This window comes from Aspergillus ibericus, assembly GCF_003184845.1.
Source record: "Aspergillus ibericus CBS 121593 unplaced genomic scaffold BO80scaffold_5, whole genome shotgun sequence".
In the NCBI taxonomy this organism is placed as follows: domain Eukaryota; kingdom Fungi; phylum Ascomycota; class Eurotiomycetes; order Eurotiales; family Aspergillaceae; genus Aspergillus; species Aspergillus ibericus.
The window spans coordinates 859,367-875,742 of NW_020292103.1; the positions used below are offsets into that span (position 1 = coordinate 859,367).

General features: G+C 57.2%; 8 protein-coding genes across 8 annotated transcripts; 4 read left to right on the forward strand and 4 right to left on the reverse strand.

Annotated features, from left to right (window-relative positions):
- The first annotated feature begins 29 nt into the window (after positions 1–29).
- BO80DRAFT_422065 (putative phosphoglycerate mutase family protein) lies at positions 30–915 on the forward strand. The gene is made up of 3 exons (XM_025718736.1): positions 30–306; positions 358–580; positions 676–915. The coding sequence occupies exons 1-3, from the start codon at positions 87–89 to the stop codon at positions 758–760; spliced, it is 528 nt and encodes a 175-aa protein (XP_025579154.1). The 5' UTR covers positions 30–86; the 3' UTR covers positions 761–915.
- A 293-nt stretch (positions 916–1,208) lies between these two features.
- Positions 1,209–2,398, reverse strand: BO80DRAFT_441677 (fungal specific transcription factor domain-containing protein; the record flags this gene model as incomplete). Its single annotated transcript, XM_025721208.1, has 4 exons — positions 1,209–1,279; positions 1,331–1,647; positions 1,696–2,019; positions 2,070–2,398. The coding sequence occupies 4 exons, from the start codon at positions 2,396–2,398 to the stop codon at positions 1,209–1,211; spliced, it is 1,041 nt and encodes a 346-aa protein (XP_025579155.1).
- A 93-nt stretch (positions 2,399–2,491) lies between these two features.
- Positions 2,492–3,357, forward strand: BO80DRAFT_490986 (uncharacterized protein; the record flags this gene model as incomplete). Its single annotated transcript, XM_025723670.1, has 2 exons — positions 2,492–2,506; positions 2,632–3,357. The coding sequence occupies 2 exons, from the start codon at positions 2,492–2,494 to the stop codon at positions 3,355–3,357; spliced, it is 741 nt and encodes a 246-aa protein (XP_025579156.1).
- A 1,924-nt stretch (positions 3,358–5,281) lies between these two features.
- Positions 5,282–7,343, forward strand: BO80DRAFT_499576 (putative MFS peptide transporter; the record flags this gene model as incomplete). Its single annotated transcript, XM_025724196.1, has 5 exons — positions 5,282–5,323; positions 5,391–5,684; positions 5,740–5,875; positions 5,926–6,572; positions 6,625–7,343. The coding sequence occupies exons 1-5, from the start codon at positions 5,320–5,322 to the stop codon at positions 7,341–7,343; spliced, it is 1,800 nt and encodes a 599-aa protein (XP_025579157.1). The 5' UTR covers positions 5,282–5,319.
- Positions 7,344–7,548: 205 nt separating this feature from the next.
- Positions 7,549–8,910, reverse strand: BO80DRAFT_209747 (ribokinase). Its single transcript, XM_025714298.1, has one exon. The coding sequence runs from the start codon at positions 8,778–8,780 to the stop codon at positions 7,755–7,757; it is 1,026 nt and encodes a 341-aa protein (XP_025579158.1). The 5' UTR covers positions 8,781–8,910; the 3' UTR covers positions 7,549–7,754.
- Positions 8,911–10,106: 1,196 nt separating this feature from the next.
- BO80DRAFT_452329 (uncharacterized protein) lies at positions 10,107–10,701 on the forward strand (the record flags this gene model as incomplete). The annotated part of the gene is made up of 3 exons (XM_025721946.1): positions 10,107–10,315; positions 10,391–10,513; positions 10,572–10,701. The coding sequence occupies 3 exons, from the start codon at positions 10,107–10,109 to the stop codon at positions 10,699–10,701; spliced, it is 462 nt and encodes a 153-aa protein (XP_025579159.1).
- Positions 10,702–10,839: 138 nt separating this feature from the next.
- Positions 10,840–12,639, reverse strand: BO80DRAFT_209742 (uncharacterized protein). Its single transcript, XM_025714297.1, has 7 exons — positions 12,232–12,639; positions 12,146–12,165; positions 12,047–12,080; positions 11,920–11,993; positions 11,478–11,857; positions 11,289–11,384; positions 10,840–11,233 (listed from the first exon to the last, which is right to left on the reverse strand). The coding sequence occupies exons 1-7, from the start codon at positions 12,410–12,412 to the stop codon at positions 10,939–10,941; spliced, it is 1,080 nt and encodes a 359-aa protein (XP_025579160.1). The 5' UTR covers positions 12,413–12,639; the 3' UTR covers positions 10,840–10,938.
- Positions 12,640–15,324, reverse strand: BO80DRAFT_209760 (OPT family oligopeptide transporter). Its single transcript, XM_025714299.1, has one exon. The coding sequence runs from the start codon at positions 15,262–15,264 to the stop codon at positions 12,868–12,870; it is 2,397 nt and encodes a 798-aa protein (XP_025579161.1). The 5' UTR covers positions 15,265–15,324; the 3' UTR covers positions 12,640–12,867.
- Between the last annotated feature and the right edge of the window lie 1,052 nt (positions 15,325–16,376).

The following is a 16,376-nucleotide window of genomic DNA, read 5'->3' on the forward strand; positions in this document are numbered from 1 at the left end:
GGGGGGGGGGGGCGACTATATAAGGACGGCCTCGCCGGGTCCTCAGACGCTACCCCTGACCACGCCCATCCGATCCTTCCATCTCAATGTACTCCAAGCTGTCCCTTTCGTTGGGCCTTTTGGCCACTGCGGCGCTCGCGCTTGCCGACCCGACGGTGTATTTGATCCGTCACGGCGAAAAGCCCAGCAACGGCAGCACCGGCCTCAGCTCGGTCGGCTTTGAGCGCGCCGAGTGCCTGACGCAGGTCTTCGGCCCGGATTCCGACTATGACATCGGATATATTATTGCCGAACAGCCCAAGTCCGGTACGTCCGCAGTCACCCTGCCAAGCAACTGTCAGATATTGACCACATTAGATGGCAAGCGGGACCGCCCCTATGAGACCGTCCTCCCCCTCGCCGAGGAGCTGGGACTGACCGTCGACACGTCCTGCACCAAGACCGATGCCAAGTGTGTCAAGAAATTGGTCAAGAACTACACCGGCAGCGGTAACATCTTGATCTGCTGGGAGCACGGCGAGTTGACCAGCATCGTCGAGAAGCTGGGAGACGATAATGCGCCCACCTACCCGTCGGACCGGTATGCCCTGACCCCTTTCCCTCGAATGGTCCGTTGGATTACATCAAGAGATGCGATGGCGGAAGGCAGAACTCTTGACGCTAATGGACACATAGGTTCGATCTGATCTGGACGGATCCGTCGCCCTACACCGACATCACCGACATCACCAGCGAGAACTGCCCGGGGCTGGACAGCTGAGGTAGCTGAGCATGTATGAGATACGGCTCGACCTCGGGCACTGCCGAGGCAGGTACATATGGATTTGACGTCGGGCGAAATCGTGACATAAAAAAAAGACCCACTGGGTTTGTACATAGTACGTGATTGAATAGAATTGCGAGCTGTTCAACTGCCATTTCCCCTGGAAGTACCACCGCCTCTCCGAGTGTCAAGTCGAGACAGCCCCTGACAGCGGCCAACTCCGCACCGTTCCCGCATTTGATTAGTCCGCGCGGGTCTACACTGGATACTCGGCACAATACACTTCGTCGACCCTCGCATGGCGAGCATCCGTCACATCCGGTTTATTGCCGCGACAGCGTACAGAAGCGAGCCTCCAAGTAGATACCTCCTAGCGTCGACCCGCCCCGAACCTTTGGCCCTTCAACGGTTTCGATCGCTCGAGCAAGATAGAGAGTAAAGCGGCTTACTGGTCCGCTGCTACAGCTTTCAAGATACGCGGGGTAGTATCCTCGTTGAGAAGGTCCAGATAACGTCCTAGTCACGCCATTAGCCAACACCATCCGGGTCAGATCTGGGACCACGTACGACAACATAACCACCTGGCGCTCCCCAGTTCCAGGAATCCCCGAAGAATGCGCAATTTGCGCACCGCCTCCCGCGAGTCACTCTCCAGCCGGAACCGCTCGGTCACAATCCTCGCAGCTTTGTACACAAGATACATAATGAACGGCGGCAGGCGGTCGAGGTCGACGGGTTCAATCCCCGTGACCAAAGGGGAGACGGTGTCCGTGATAGTCGTGAGAAGCGAGGACAGAGACAACGTGGCATGGACGTGGCAGGTTAAAATTTGTCCGTCCGTGATCAGACCGGTGGTGCCGTTCTCGTAGACGAGAAGGAGGCCACTGGGTCACATCAGTGTCGAACCAGAGATGGGAAGATGTACTACTCACGTGTGACAAAGATCCAGCGCACCGGAGTAGATCGCGTCCGCCTCGTCAATCTCTTCGACAAGGAGCGTGCGGAGACTATGTAATGTCTCCACAAAAAGCTGCATTTCTTCCACGTTGAACGCCTGTTCGGAAGTGGGGTTGTGGAGTACGTTGTGGATGCTATCCAGGAGTGCGGACGCGTCGACCATACGGGAGAATTGCGAGAGAGGGCTGCTTCGGTTCTCCTCGAGGCTGGGGACCCTGACCGTTGGGTTCGAATCATGGACGACCTGAGGGAGCGAGCGAGTAAGCGAGGGACGAGGGCCCGAACGGACGGTGATGTATCTAAACTGGGTCGGTCGAGCGGGCCATTGTGGCTGCATGGGGAGGTGCACCTGTCCAGAACACGGATGGCACCCCAGAGCAGCACGACCTCGTTTCGCTCGGCCTCATCGGCAGTCGAGGGCGAAGCACCTAAGCTCGGGGCCGGTGTCAGCGCCTCGGCGGCTCGGACAGTCGTCCCAATCGAGAGGTAAGCTGCCGGGTAGAAGCCATGTGCCACTTCGAATAAGGTGATCAACGTCCTCGCTTGGACGATCGGGAGCGAGATGATCCCGAGCCCTTCGATCACAGCCATCCAGCCCTTAGTCTGGAGGTACGCGGACTGGCACTTGAGTGGCGTCCCGTCTGACGAGGGAGACGGGGACGTACAAAGCAAACTCATGCAGAGGCCGAGGAGCGTCTCATCCAGGGGTGCCTCATGCCACGATGCCGGGGGCCCATCCTGTAATGTGTGGGAGAGAATTGGGAACCACGGATGGATGGATTGGGTGTATGTCGAGTAAATCTCGCGCGGAGGGATGGTGGCCGTTGGGAATGTGATCAGAAGACTTTGGAGGAGCTCTGGCGGAATCAGAATATAAATCGGGCTCGGTTTCCCGTCGACTTCGATTCGAGTCGTTGACCGCCGCCCTGCAAGGCATTGATGCTGTCGTATCCACGGTGGGTAATGCAGCCATCGAGAATCAAACCCTTCTCATCGACGCCGCCACTGCCGCAGGAGTCAAGCGGTTTATCCCTTCGGAGTTCGGCGCCGTTACCACCAACCCCACGCTCGAACATCTTCCCATCTACAGCCCCGTGTCCCGGATTCGGAAGTATCTGCAGGAGAAGGCAGCGACCGGAGAGTTGTCCTGGTCTGTGCTGGCATGTGGCGCCTTCCTGGATGCCTTGTGGGACGCTCCGATTTTCCTGGACTTTCAGAACCACACCGCGACCCTGCTCGACGAGGGCGATAATCGGCTCAGTGCGACTTCCTTGTCTATGGTGGGAAGAGCGGTCGCTGCCATCCTACAGAACTTTGACGCCACGAAGAACAAAGTCCTACATACATCCCAGGCCATCTTGACTCAAAACCAGGCGCTGGAATACGCGAAGGAGCGGAGGCCCGACATCGATTGGAGGACTAGCCACGTGCAAACCAGCGTGCTTCTGCAGGAGGGTGTGGAAGATCTTCGTGCGGGTGACTTCAGTCTATTGGCCGTCATGAAATTGATGAAAGGCACCGCGCTCGCTGGGGACACTTATGGTGCGGCCTATGATGTGACGGATAATGAGCTGCTTGGCATCAAAGAACTGACACCAGCCGACCTGAAGAAACTCATCGCCCAGAAGCTCGCCTAGAGTAGAATGACGCGACTTGCAAATGAAAATTGGAACTTGTGATCCCTAGTTTCTTCCTCGATCGGGTCTCCGTAGGAGTGATACGCGCAACAGTAGGCGTTCGCTGAATATTGTTCGGTCGATAAAGCTCGCCAGAGAGAGGTTGTTTAGATTCACCTCCCTTCCGCGGGCCGAACTGCGAGCTAGGGCTCGTAGGGTATACCAGTGGTCCAAACAGCCATGCCGAAAGCCGCAGACCGAACTGGGATGAAGACTTCAAAGAAAGCAGGTGGCATGCACCATGCAGGGGACTGTTCGACCTCGTGTCACTGCCGACGGCCTTCCGGGCATTAGCTCCTTTTGAGAAATTATGTACATGGAAATTGGACGGTCTTGGCGAAATCGTGGCATAATAAAGACCCACTGGGTTGTTTGTGCGTGGTGCGTGATTGTCTTAGATTCCAGCACGTCATGGTGCACCGAGAAGACATAATGCACGGCCCAGGAAGTGTGCTGGTTGAGCAGGAATAAAATTGCGTGCTTGTTATTCCTCCGGTTGCGTCCCACCCTCGACAATGGGGAGACATAAGAAGCCCACTTGTAGCGAGGTACTCCACAGATCAGTTCTGGAAGGCCCGCAGTTTGCCATGAACCAGGGATCAAGATCCAGCGTGTGTCTGATAAGGCTATATCCGATAGGGCCACAACGGCACCCGCGCAGAAACTTCCATCGGAGGTGCTGCCTCCTTGGAGGAAAGCCTGTTGACGAACAGGGCAATGAGAGGGCCGGGACAAAACCTTTGCCGTGTTGGGTGGCTCCCCTGCACCACGAACGCCTGTCAGAGCGCCAGTATGAAAGCAGCCAGACTTGGCTATCGGTCGGCCCCGAGATAAGGCCAGTCAAAGGATGCCGGTCACGCTAAGCTTCTAGCCAGCCCTTGGCAGCGGCCTCAGCGATGCACGGCGGGTCAGGCCCACCACTCATAGCTAGAATGGCTGACCAAAGGCTAACGCGTTATTAGCTTTGGCTAGGAAATTACTCTCCGCTCCGCCGTTATCGCGATTGGTGATAGACGTTGGTTGATCGTTCCCTCAGGCTCCAAAATTCTTAGGCTAGAGCAGGCCTGGCCAGGAGGAAGACGGAGGATTGCCCTCCTTCACCAGCGTTGCCTTGGCATTATTCGCCACCGCTCGCACTCAGATGGGAGAGGCCATCTTAACACCGAGATGGGCAGGCAGTGGTGTGGAAAATCTGACAGTCCATTTGCTGCAATCCAGTGCCGTGTTGCCGTATGATCCCAACTTTCAGCTGCTACTCCGCCAAGAGCACTCATGCAAGGTGGAAGATAATCTCCCAGGAGCCGTCAGGGGATACGGAGTACAAAGATTGATATCCTGGCCATGGCCACCGACCGGGAGTGATAAGGTCACCCGATGCATGAGCAGGGATGCGGTCCGGTCGAGGGTGGGGAACTCGTGCCTTTGAGTTTGATCGGAGCTGCGAGGAGCCAAGCGAATGGCATCATTGCGGACTATCTTGACCCCATATGACCCCATACACTTGCATGCGTCTTTCATCTTCCGGACGCGCTGTGGTTGGTGGGCCGCGATGGCGCAAGGGCTGCGAAATCGTTATCATCGGGCCCGGGTTCGAATCAGCAGCCGCGAGTGGGACGGGCCAGTTGCTAAACATGCTGCTAACCCGGCTAGTGCATGGCAACCTTCAGCTGGTCACTGGCCAAACGATAGCAACGACCAGGGTTGCATTGCACGATATGTCCGGCGAGGGGTTCGCCCTTGCAATGCCCTCTCTGGGGCACCGTTGGCCAATGCCTGGACCCCGTCGGAGGTCCGCCGAACCTGCGTGCAGCCGGCGTAACGGTTTATAAAAGAATGGCGTGCCGCTGCGATACTGAGATCGACAGTGACCGTGATCGTCCGTCCTCAGCAATTCCGCTTGGCGCACTACGCCTCAAAGACAAGATGTGTAGGTTTCCCACCTCCTCCCCCCCCTACCTTGCATTCTCCCAGCCAAGGGCTGACCCATTGTTCAGCCGACGAAACTCGCATCGACGATGCCATCATCCCCGGCCATGTGACCGAGGAGGTGGTCCAGGTCCATAGCAAGTCCGATCCCGAGAAGAACGCCTACGAAGTCGACGCCCGAGCGCTGGAGAACGAAGAGTATCCGCCGCCCACCCAGGACGAAGTCGCCACCCTTCGCAAGGTCCCGGCCAATCTCCCCATCGTCTCATACTCTCTGTGTCTGGTCGAATTCGCCGAACGAGCATCCTACTACGGTGCTCAGACGGTCTTCTCCAACTTTATTGAATTTGCACTGCCCAAAGGTACCCCCAGACCAGTCCATCGCTGTTTGTTGCCGTGCTAACCCCTCGGTCATAGGAGGTAATGGTGCGGGTGCGCCTCCGCGCGGGTCGCAGGAGACTGCCGGTGCCCTGGGCATGGGCCTCCAAGCCAGTGATGGATTGGTCCTGTTGTTCCAGTTCCTTGCCTATGTCATTCCCATTTTCGGAGGATGGTAAGACGGATGATGCCCGGCTGATAGTTGTATCTTGCTGACCGCTTCAGGTGGGCCGATGTCCACATCGGACGGTACAAAGCCATTTGTGTGGGAGTCGCCATCTGTGGTATTGCCCACATCATTCAGATCATTGGCGCCATTCCCTCCGTGCTGCAGGCTGGGACAGCGCATGCGGCGCCACCGTTCATCATCGGTCTGCTGATGTTGGCCTTTGGTGCCGGTGTCTTCAAGCCCAACATTGCACCCACGGTCCTGGATCAACACCGCCATCAGAAGCCATACACCAAGGTGCTGAAGACCGGGGAGAAGGTGATCGTGGACCCGGAATTGACCGCCACGCGGACCATGCTCATCTTCTACGGGATCATCAACGTCGGCGCCTTCTACATGCTGGCCACCACATATGCCGAAAAGTATGTCGGTTACTGGTTGGCGTTCTTGTTGGCCGGAATTATTTATTTCATCTTGCCCGTGGTGCTGGCAGCCGTCTATAAGAAGACGTACAAGAAGCCCCCGAGTGGCAATTCCGACCTGGCCAAGGCGATCAAGATCACCGTGACCGCTCTGCGGGAAAACAAGTGGCAGGTCTGGCGCAAGAACTTTTTCGACGCGGCTAAACCGAGTGTGTTGGCGGCCAAGGGAATTCACGTCGATTGGACCGACAAGCTGGTGGACGACGTGCGCCGAACTCTCGGTTAGTCACGTCCCAGGGCACATGATAGAACCTCTGCTGACTCGGGCAACAGTTGCAACGGAAATCTTCTTCTACTTCCCCATTTACAACCTCAACGACGGCGGTATCGGGTCCGTGTCGACGAACCAGGGTGCGTCGATGACGACCAATGGCGCCCCCAACGATCTGCTCAGCAACTTCAACGCCCTGACCATCATTGTCGCGGTGCCGATCGTGGATTATTTCATCTATCCCTTGCTCAACCGGTACAACATTCCGTTCAAGCGCATCACTCGCATCACGTTCGGCTTCACCCTGGCCGCGCTGTCCGGTATGTGTGGTGCCCTCATCCAGTGGCGCGTATACAACACCTCGCCGTGTGGGTACTATGCCTCCTCCTGTGCCGAGGTCAGCCCCATCAGCATCTGGTGGCAGCTGCCCAACACCATCTTGGGTGCGCTCTCGGAAATCTTCTGTAACGTTACGGCGTACGAACTTGCCTATGCCCGGTCCCCGGCCAGTATGAGAGGTCTGGTCATGGCCATCTTCCTCTTTATGACTGCGCTCTCCAGTGCGCTGGGAGAGATCCTCCTGCCGGTCACGGAGGACCCGGATCTGATCTGGATCTGGGGTGCTCCCGCCGTTGCCCTTGGCCTCCAGACCATTCTATTCTGGTTCCGTTTCAATCACCTGAACAACGATGAGTTCATGACGGATGAAGCGAACTATGAGGACACCAACAGTGTAGCTCCCATTCACACGACTGAGGATGTGAAAACTGCTGAAGAGTAGGAAACAAGAGGGGTGGAATTGCACATCGCGCAAGATGCTCTCCATTACATTAATCACATACGTAAATAATGTCATATTACCATTTGTACATCACCATGACTTTGCCATGGCTTGGCACCAAGTGTGATATGCTTGTAGCTTCATATAGTAGCGTAAGTACTACTGCTGCTACCGAGGTCGACTGCATATATACGAGTATTAGGTCCTGGTCAGGCTGAACATTGACGCCTCCGGATTTCAAGTTATGCCGCAGAGCGCTACATTGATTTCTGCCGGACTTTGGTGCGAATCAATTGCATTGCCGTCTGGCTTCGCTGAGAAGCTCCGAAGCGGACTCTACCATCTCTGGCAGGAGGATGACCGGCCGCTGTTCATCATTTGTAACGATATAATCATACGAGCAGCCGTCACTCAAATCTCATAGGCGAATGGAATGCTCTGCATCGCACCCTTTCTCTGCACACACCCTGCAGCGGCCACATTAGCCTTCTGAACGGCAGTATCGATCTGAGCATCGAAGCCGGCCAGCGGAGCACCCGTGGCGACGAATTCGGCCAAAGCAGCGGCAAAGTAACCGACAAAGGTGTCTCCAGCGGCGGTAGTGTCCACCACCTTCTCGACCGCTGCGCTAGGGACGAAGCCCTGTTTGCCGGTGATGGTGGAGTAATAGGCACCCTTGGCGCCAAGCGTGATCAGTACAATCTGCACCTGGGCGTGTTTGTGGAAGAGCGGGGCAAGTTCCTCGGGTTTCAGGTCCTGGGTCTGTTGTGGAAGGGTCAGGAACTCCTGGACCGTCTTCGTCATGAGCACGGCCTCGGTTTCGTTCATGGCCAGCACACTGGTACCTGCCAGTGCCGAAAGTGGGATACCTTCCGTAAAGACCGGGGCGGGGTTAAAGATGAGGTGAGAGCGGCAGGCCGGGTCATTGAAGTGCTGCATCAGCCCCAGTGTGGTTGCCCTCGGGATCTCGCCCTGCATCACGACCACGCCCTGCTCGAGATGAATATCCCGGGTAGTGGCGAGAACAGCCTCGGCATTGTCCATGCCTGTATAGTTGGCACCGGGGACGAACAGGATGCGATTTTCCCCTCCTGCGCCTTCATCCACGATGATGGTGGCCGAGCCCGTCTGGTTGTCTTTCATCTGCTTGATACCCGTTGTGCTGACACCGGAGCCCTCCAGTGTTGGCCGCAGAAGAGCTGCATAGTAGGGGTCATCCGCACCAACCGCTCCGATCATGGAGACGGATACATTCTGGGTGTCTTTAGAAGCAAAGGAGGCGCGACCGCATGCGACGGCCTGGTTGGCACCCTTGCCTCCGGCACTGATAGCGAGGGAGGAGGCTGTTAACGTCTCGCCGGCATCAGGGCAACGCGGGGTGTAGGTAACAAAGTCGATGTTCAGGGAGCCGATCACGCAGATCTGAGGGGGAGCCATATTGTACGGTCCTGAGGGAAGGCAGGCGAGTCAGGATCAGAGCGACTGAGCATGGGAATCACCGGAGGGTGGGGGGGGGTAGATGAAGACTCACTAGTGCGGTATAAATGACAGACAGGGCCAACTAGCAAAATCTATGATAGAGAAAGGATTCAACAATCGCTATGCAGTAATTGAGGGGAATAACTGCTCTCTCTGGTGAGATCTGGAGGGACGGTTTGGCGGCGGGGGATAGCCATTAGGTAAGCCGATAGAGTCACATGATGGTGACGTCGGTGCGAAAGAAGGCCTCCAACGGGGGCTCCTTCGAGCCAACAAAAGGAACCCCACGAGGCCGGTGTAGATGCCATCCATGGGGGGCATTGCCTCAGGTCAGAGAGAGCTGGTGCAAGCCTTCAAGCCAATGCGAGAGGCTGAGCAGGCCAGAACCCGCCTCTGAGACGCGACGACACGCGCTCGACGGGTGGTTTCATCCTAAATGTGACGGATGATTCTTCTGCAGTGATGAATTATCTTTCAACCAAGCATATGGAGCAGAGAGCCCCTTTCTGGTTGTCCCAAGCTCATCTCCGTTGATGGTCAGGGGGATGCGAACGGTCAAAGGGAGCTTCGGGATGATGGGAGCCAGCCAGGCGTCCCCATCGGGTTTAGACTAGAAGGGTTCGTTCCTGACGGTTCAGGTGTCGAATGCCCCTGCCTGGGAAGCATCAGGCATCCATCTGTCGTGCATCTATCTACCGGGTCAGACCTGCACATCTCCGCCCCTTTACAGAGTAATCCTGACTCAAACAAAACGGCTTCATATAGCTACGGTACTAGCATCGGCTCTTGTTGCCGGAACCCTACTATGTATTGCGTGTTCCTATCCTCCCCACCACGCATGCCAGTCCTGCAGAAGTCGTCATTTTAGAAGGCCTGATGCCATCCGCCAGTGGATCAACTGGAGGTCCTGGGCCCCTATCAGCTCCCTTCACTGGGGAATCGCCGAGCAGAGTTCCGAGCCCTTGCAGATGCTGCAGATGACAGCGGTGCGGAGCCCTGCTCGACTCGGATCTTTCGCCGGACGGGGTTAATCTACTGCTTGTTTCCGGGGCCTGCCATTGGTGGTTTGGGATCTCCCGGGATGGCGGAGAGTGGTATACTAGTATGTCGATAGTAAGTAGGAAGTAGTACTGGGTACCGAGTCACCCGCTCCAGAGCACTGGAGTAACTTGGTACATGGCATGGTCCGCACCACTTTATATCCCGCATCCTCCCAGCGCTTCACCACCATCCAGCATGCACCACCCATCCCATCCATCCAGATCAAGGCCAGTCAACCACAACATGGCGCTCCTGTCCACTCTGCTCGCCTCCCTCCTCCTGGCCACCACCATCACCGCACACCCCTCTCAGACCCTCAACAAGCGCAGCGTGACCTGCCTCAAAGTCGGCGCCACCGCCACCGCCAGCTGGACCAACAGCGCCGGCCAGACCTGCTCGTACGTCGGCGTGGTCGGCAGCAACTACGGCGAGAACAGCGACGGGGAGGGCGAGTATGTGGCCCCCCCCCCCATTCCTTCATGCGCAATCCGAAGAACCGACCCCTGCTAATCACTCATCGGGAACAGTTACTCGTGCAACGGCCGCTGCGGGACCGGATGTACTGGGGTCGCGCTGGGGAACGTCTACACCCAGGATTGTTTCTCGCATGACATGTGCTCCTATTTCAATGATGCCAGTGGGGGTGCCAGGTGAGTGGAACCAATGTTCGCTGTGGTATGATTGAGTCCGGGGGCTGATGATATCCAGCGATCCCAACTGCGGCGCGGCGTACAAGGCCGCCGAGGATGATTACTTGCTGGGTTTGGCGGATGGTTGTTCCCAGACCAATCCGACCAACGCCGTGTCCAAGCCCACGGCCAGTCCGGTTTGTACTTGATGGATGGTATGCATTCTGGAGATAAGAGGGATGCTCGCATGATTGCTGAATCAAGTCTCTGGGAGTGATGTGATGGTTAGTGATGGGGAGGGGACACGTGTATTCATAAGACGATACATTCTTTCGGTCTCAAACAACCGCAGGGGAAACCTGGGGATCCTGGCACTGTAATTACCGCTCCTCACAATGTCATCCGCAAGTGACTTGACGTCCAACAAAGCAAGGAATCATACTACCTCACCCCCGGATCAACTCGTGCAATGCATCGCCACTGGCATGTCGTCCTCCCAGCACACAGGCACAATGGGCCTCTTCCGGTTGGCTGAGGGCGCGTTCAATATCGTCCTGCAGCACGCTCAGCCCAGGCTTTCGTCGCTTGCTGGACGGCGTAGAGTGCAAAGACTCCGGCTGCCGGGTCTGACTGCTGGCGCTGGCGCGGGAGTCGCCGATCCATCGCGGCGCATGGAACCGGAGGAACTGCTTGAAATACGGGAGACAGCCGCAGATGATGATGAAGTTGGCCTCCACGATGCTATTCCTCGTCAGCGTGAGATCATCCGGTGCATCCGGGGGAGTGGCAGGCTCACACGAAGATAATGGCCACCGCGATCTTGTAGGATTGGTCTTTGGATGTGACCAGAGGCATCAGGGTCACCAATCGGAGGATACTGGTGATAATGGTTCTGCAACGAGGTAAGTCCAGTACCTGTCTCTAAAACGGACTCGTGCAGCTCCTGGGTGGCCGCGTCATGGGGTGAGATCCAGGGAATACCTACAGACAGCCGATCCCAAACATGCAGCTGATCCCAAGCTTCTGGACCAGGGGCAGTCGGAGCCGGAAGACCACGGGAATGGGAATTAGGACCAAGATGATATCGCTGACGGTGTTGGTGATGGCGGTGGCGAGATAGAATCCCGTCCGGTCGATGCAGTGGCCATGGGTGATGGTCACATCCCAGTTCTTGGCAATGGGGTTGCAGGCGAAGATCAAAGACAGGGTGATGGCGAGGGAGTATCCTGCAATGATAAAGGCGACAACGTAGATGATGCGTCTCCAGACGCGTAGCATGCTCATCAGTCGGTAGTAGAGCATGAGGAGGGCAAACTTGGCCGTGGCCAAGGCGGGGAGGTAGATGATGGTGCCGGCGAGGATGGTCTAGAGGGAGGTGGCTACTCTCAGGGACTCAGATTCAGCAACAAGAAACAATGTCGATCTACCTTGGCATAGAGCTCGAGGACAGGGACCGTCAGATTCCACATGTGGACGCCATAGCCGGCATAGTTATACCCATCTGCAGGCTCGGTCAGCTCGGCTTCCACCGGATGGGGGAGACTCCGGACATACAGAGAATGATAGCCTGCGTCCCCACCGAGAAGGCCTGATTGGAGTTTGAAGATGTGAGTGCACGTGGTGACCAAACGAGGGCATCGAGGCCAACCCTACCCATGCGAGGATCAAACAAACTGCCAACTGGGTGAGTCCCCAACGCACGCCGGCATCACGCCCGGGCTCGAACAAAACAAACATACCATCATCCCACCAGAACTTCCGCATGATATGGATTTTCGTGTAGATGCGCATGATGAGGAGACCGGTGCATACCGCCATGCCCACCGCCGCCAGCACCTGGTTGGTGCTGCGCAACCATGGATGCGCCAGGTCGTATTCCGCCGCCGCGTTCCCAACCGGAACAACTCGAGCCCCCTCCATGCTGAGGGGCGAGGAACGGACGCCAAAGTCCCCAAGACACGGGCATGCTTATTCCTCTGTGTCAGGTGGATCTCGTGGAAAGTCGACAGGAGGCCGAGAACCCACCCCGGTCTCCTTTTAAGTAGAGGCAACGCCGGCCGCTGGTCGAGTCGCGGGGTGGCGGAGCCCGGCAGAGTTTCAGCCACGGCATCATTGACCACACTCTCGCGGCACCTCCCGAGGAGGGCATGTCGAGCGAGATCGGCAGAAGGCCCGGTGTGTAGTTTGTCTTTCGGCACAACCAAGTGAGAGAAGGGATATCATTACTACTATTCGTCTATCATGAAGTCGAGGACACGGTACAGCATCATCCTCGACCCGGGTCCACGCAATTAAGAATACAGAAAAAGCAGCCGCCTGGTCAAGGGACGGCCTGAACGCAGCGATCCGCCTATGATCGCGCCGCCTGGCATCGATCAGTCCAAGGCAAAGCACCGTTCCACCGAATCCGCGTTATTACCCCACCAATTCGGCATCGAGATTTGCTTCCCCGACCCAAAGAACAGGAAGATCAACAGCATGTTCAAGTTGAAGCCCGCATCGAACGCCGCGGCCACCATGTAGCTGTACCGCTTCCACACCTCGAATCGGTGCCGGTAGGCCCAGTACATGACCACATACCCGCCGATGAACGCTGACGTGTAGCCCGTGCTGATATTACCGTAGAAGACCGACAGGCCCGAGAAGAAGATGCTGACATTCCACAGGTCGATGCGCAGCCAGCGCGGCAGAGTGCGGTGCGCAATGTACAAGATTGGAGGGAGGACCGCCCCCACCAGGAATGCATACGGGAGAGGCCGCATTTCTGCCTCCTGGAACAGCCGGCTCGGTCCGAGGACCGCGTACTGGACACCAAGGGTGTTGGACGACTTCAACGACTGCCCAGACCACTGGTTGAGCGGATCCGTCTTCTTCCCGGACAGGTAGTCGCCCTTCGTATTCAACACCCACCGGATCACGGCGTAGTTCACCGGGATACCGAGGATGGTGCCAAACACCTGGGAGAAAAAGACGGTGCGGGGCGGAATATGCATGTAGTGACCGATCTTCTGGTCCTGCAGCATGTACTGGGCGCGATACCAGGCATCACCGGCGATCGACCCGTAGGTAGAGGGGCCACAGGGATGCCGGTGGCTTTTGCCGGCGGGGGTTTCCACCATGTAGCCATACACCAGCTCGTTGAAGGATCCCACCGCCAGCTGGTAGTTCGAAATCGCGTACAGAAAGCCAAACGGGACCACCAAGACGGCGGCGCTCGCCAGCGCGACAAACAACGTCCAAATCGGGATCCACAGGTAGCCACAGGCAATCGTGATGATGAGGACCAGGAACCCAGCCATGAAAAGCGCCACGTACCACCAGAGCGGGATTTCCTTGTAACTCCGCTGGAGAACGTTCAGACGATCGTGGTACTGGTGGTTGATGCCTTGCCCACTGGCCTGCGAGTTCTTGCCCCGAGACCGGATAACCTTCATCAAATTGGTTCGAATCTGCACAAAGCCAAAGGTCAAGATCCACGTAATTGCGGCCGTCACTTTGGCGTAGTCGAAGAAGGTCGCCCAGAGATTCTGCAGACCCATGTACATGGGTCCGTACTCCGCGTAGGCGGTTTCATTCAGCTGATAGTCGGAGGTGACGACATCGAGGGTTGGGTACTTCGTTCCGTTCACCGTGAGCAGGGAATTCGACATCAGACCGTGCTTATACGACCCCAGGTTTCCCCACTTCGCAGCCGGAAGGAGGACCCAACAGTTGAACGCAAAGGCCAAGAACAAGACCACCTGGGTCCACCATGGGGTCAGGAGGATGGAGGAGCCGTTCCAATTGATGTTTGACCAGTCGAGCGACAGGTTCAACAACCCCATTCCACCCAGCCCAGACCCGATGAAATTGGCCACCGGGTTACGGGGCGCGACCCAGCACAGGAACGCCAGAGAGGAGGTGAACGGGAAGACATATTCGGGCAAGAACTGCCAGAGGGTCATGCCGAGAAAGCACAAAAAGAAAAGCTTCATCTGCCGGCGGGCGAGAGGGGCCGATCGGTCCTGTTTCCGGAACGTCTCGAACAAGGTCGTCTGCATGAGAGCCTGGGGCCAAATGAAGTTGGGGTCGTACAGGAGGAGTTGGCGAGCCAGGGCTGCGAACGCGTATCCAATCCAGACGATTGCAAACATGAAGAAGATGGCCACGGCGGGGTTGACCCTCTCGCCATAATAGAGTTCCGCCATTGCGATCGGGGTATAGCCCAGGTTGTAGGTCGCTCCGGACGCCGCCGTCAGGGTGACTAGAACGTGCTCTTTAATGCTCCACGGTCCCGGGTTCAGGCTAAAGGACCAGCTCGTGAAAGGGACTCGAATCACCCAGGCCGGAAGGGCTCGCGCCAGGAAGTGACCGGCGTAGTGGCACGCGATCTGCACGAAGAAGACGGAGTAGGGGGCCTCCGTGGTACGGAAGTGGCTCATCATGGACAAGAAGGCACCGGGCACGACGGAGAGGATACAGAGGACGTAATACCGAAAGGTGATGGTCAGCATTTCGGGGTCGTCGGTCAGACTGACCAACTGGCGCACCTCGATGGGTAGCGCGGCGATCTCGGGATCTTCTTCCGCCGCCGTTTCGATGACATCCGGTTTGTCGGTCTTTTGGCTCCTCTCCAGATCGTCCGCAGACTGCTCCGTCACGGATGCGGCCTTGGATACGGAGGGCGGCGTCTTGTCCTCCTGGTAGCCGGTTGAGGTGGCCCCGGGCGACACGTCGCCATCCTCGGACGGCGGTGCATCCCGCTTCCGGCGAAGGATCGAGGACAGGCCCATGGTGAGGTGCCTGGGTTTAGCGATCAGGGGCGGATGGGGTGACAAGCGGCATGGGGGAAACGAACCATGATGGAACTGGAGGGCGAGCCAGGCTGTAGTTATACAGTCGTGAATGGACCAGTGACGCCTCGGCCTCTCCGCATCAGGTAAGGGGGCGATGGCGCAATCGAGCAGCAGCCACGCAGAATTAATTCGACCCCACGAGTGCCAAGTCGCTCGGGCTCGTGCCGAATACCTGCAAAGTGCAAAGTGCGCAGGTGACACAAGCTAGGGCAGAACATCGGGGGAAGAAAATCAAAACACGGTTGGTGATGGGAGCGGAAGTGGATGCCCCCCACGGTGAATCCGAAGGCGTGCGTTGATTCGACAGGCGCCGCCGCTCAGGCATTTAGCCACGACCGGTCCCTGGGCCAGCCATGGAACGGTGGTCAAGAGGCGTGAGGAAGGTGGAAGAGCCGAGCTGAGATTGGCCCTCAACGTGGCGGAGACTAGGCGAGTGGAGGCCCTCAACTTGCGCGGTGGCCTGTCGCAGGCTTCCTTCGGTCGGTCGCGCCCCAATAGGGTGCTTAAGCCGCTTAAGCTTAGATAAGAGAAATGGTCGGACAAGATTCGAATGGATAATGGATAAACGATCATTTCGGAACGCGCAGAGGGCCAGAGATAGCCAGGCAGCCACAGGGAGATGGTCGATGGGACCAGAAGGCAAGAGAGGAGTGAGGGGCGAAGAAGGAATAAGCAATGACATGCACTCATCGACGATCAATGCATCAGCTGAGGTCGATCCCTCTCCGTGCAATTGCGCAGAGGTTTTGGGGTGGTTCCGGCGCCTTTCCGCGGCACCACAAATTTCCGCAGCTGACCTGGTGAGCCTGAGGCCGCCACCCAGGAGTGATCGAACTTCCCCATTTCGTGCCATGGGTGTCATCGATTCATGAATACTCCGTGGTCTCTATTGGCATCCGACCAGTTCAATTCCTTCTAGGGAACGGGATGACCTCATGCCGGTGGTCTCGGTACGGCCGGACGCATCCGTGGCCAACCATGGATGTGCACCAGTCATCAAAAGCAGTAACAGGCAAGGACAGCTGGAGGAGCTCGGGGAAACCCTGTCC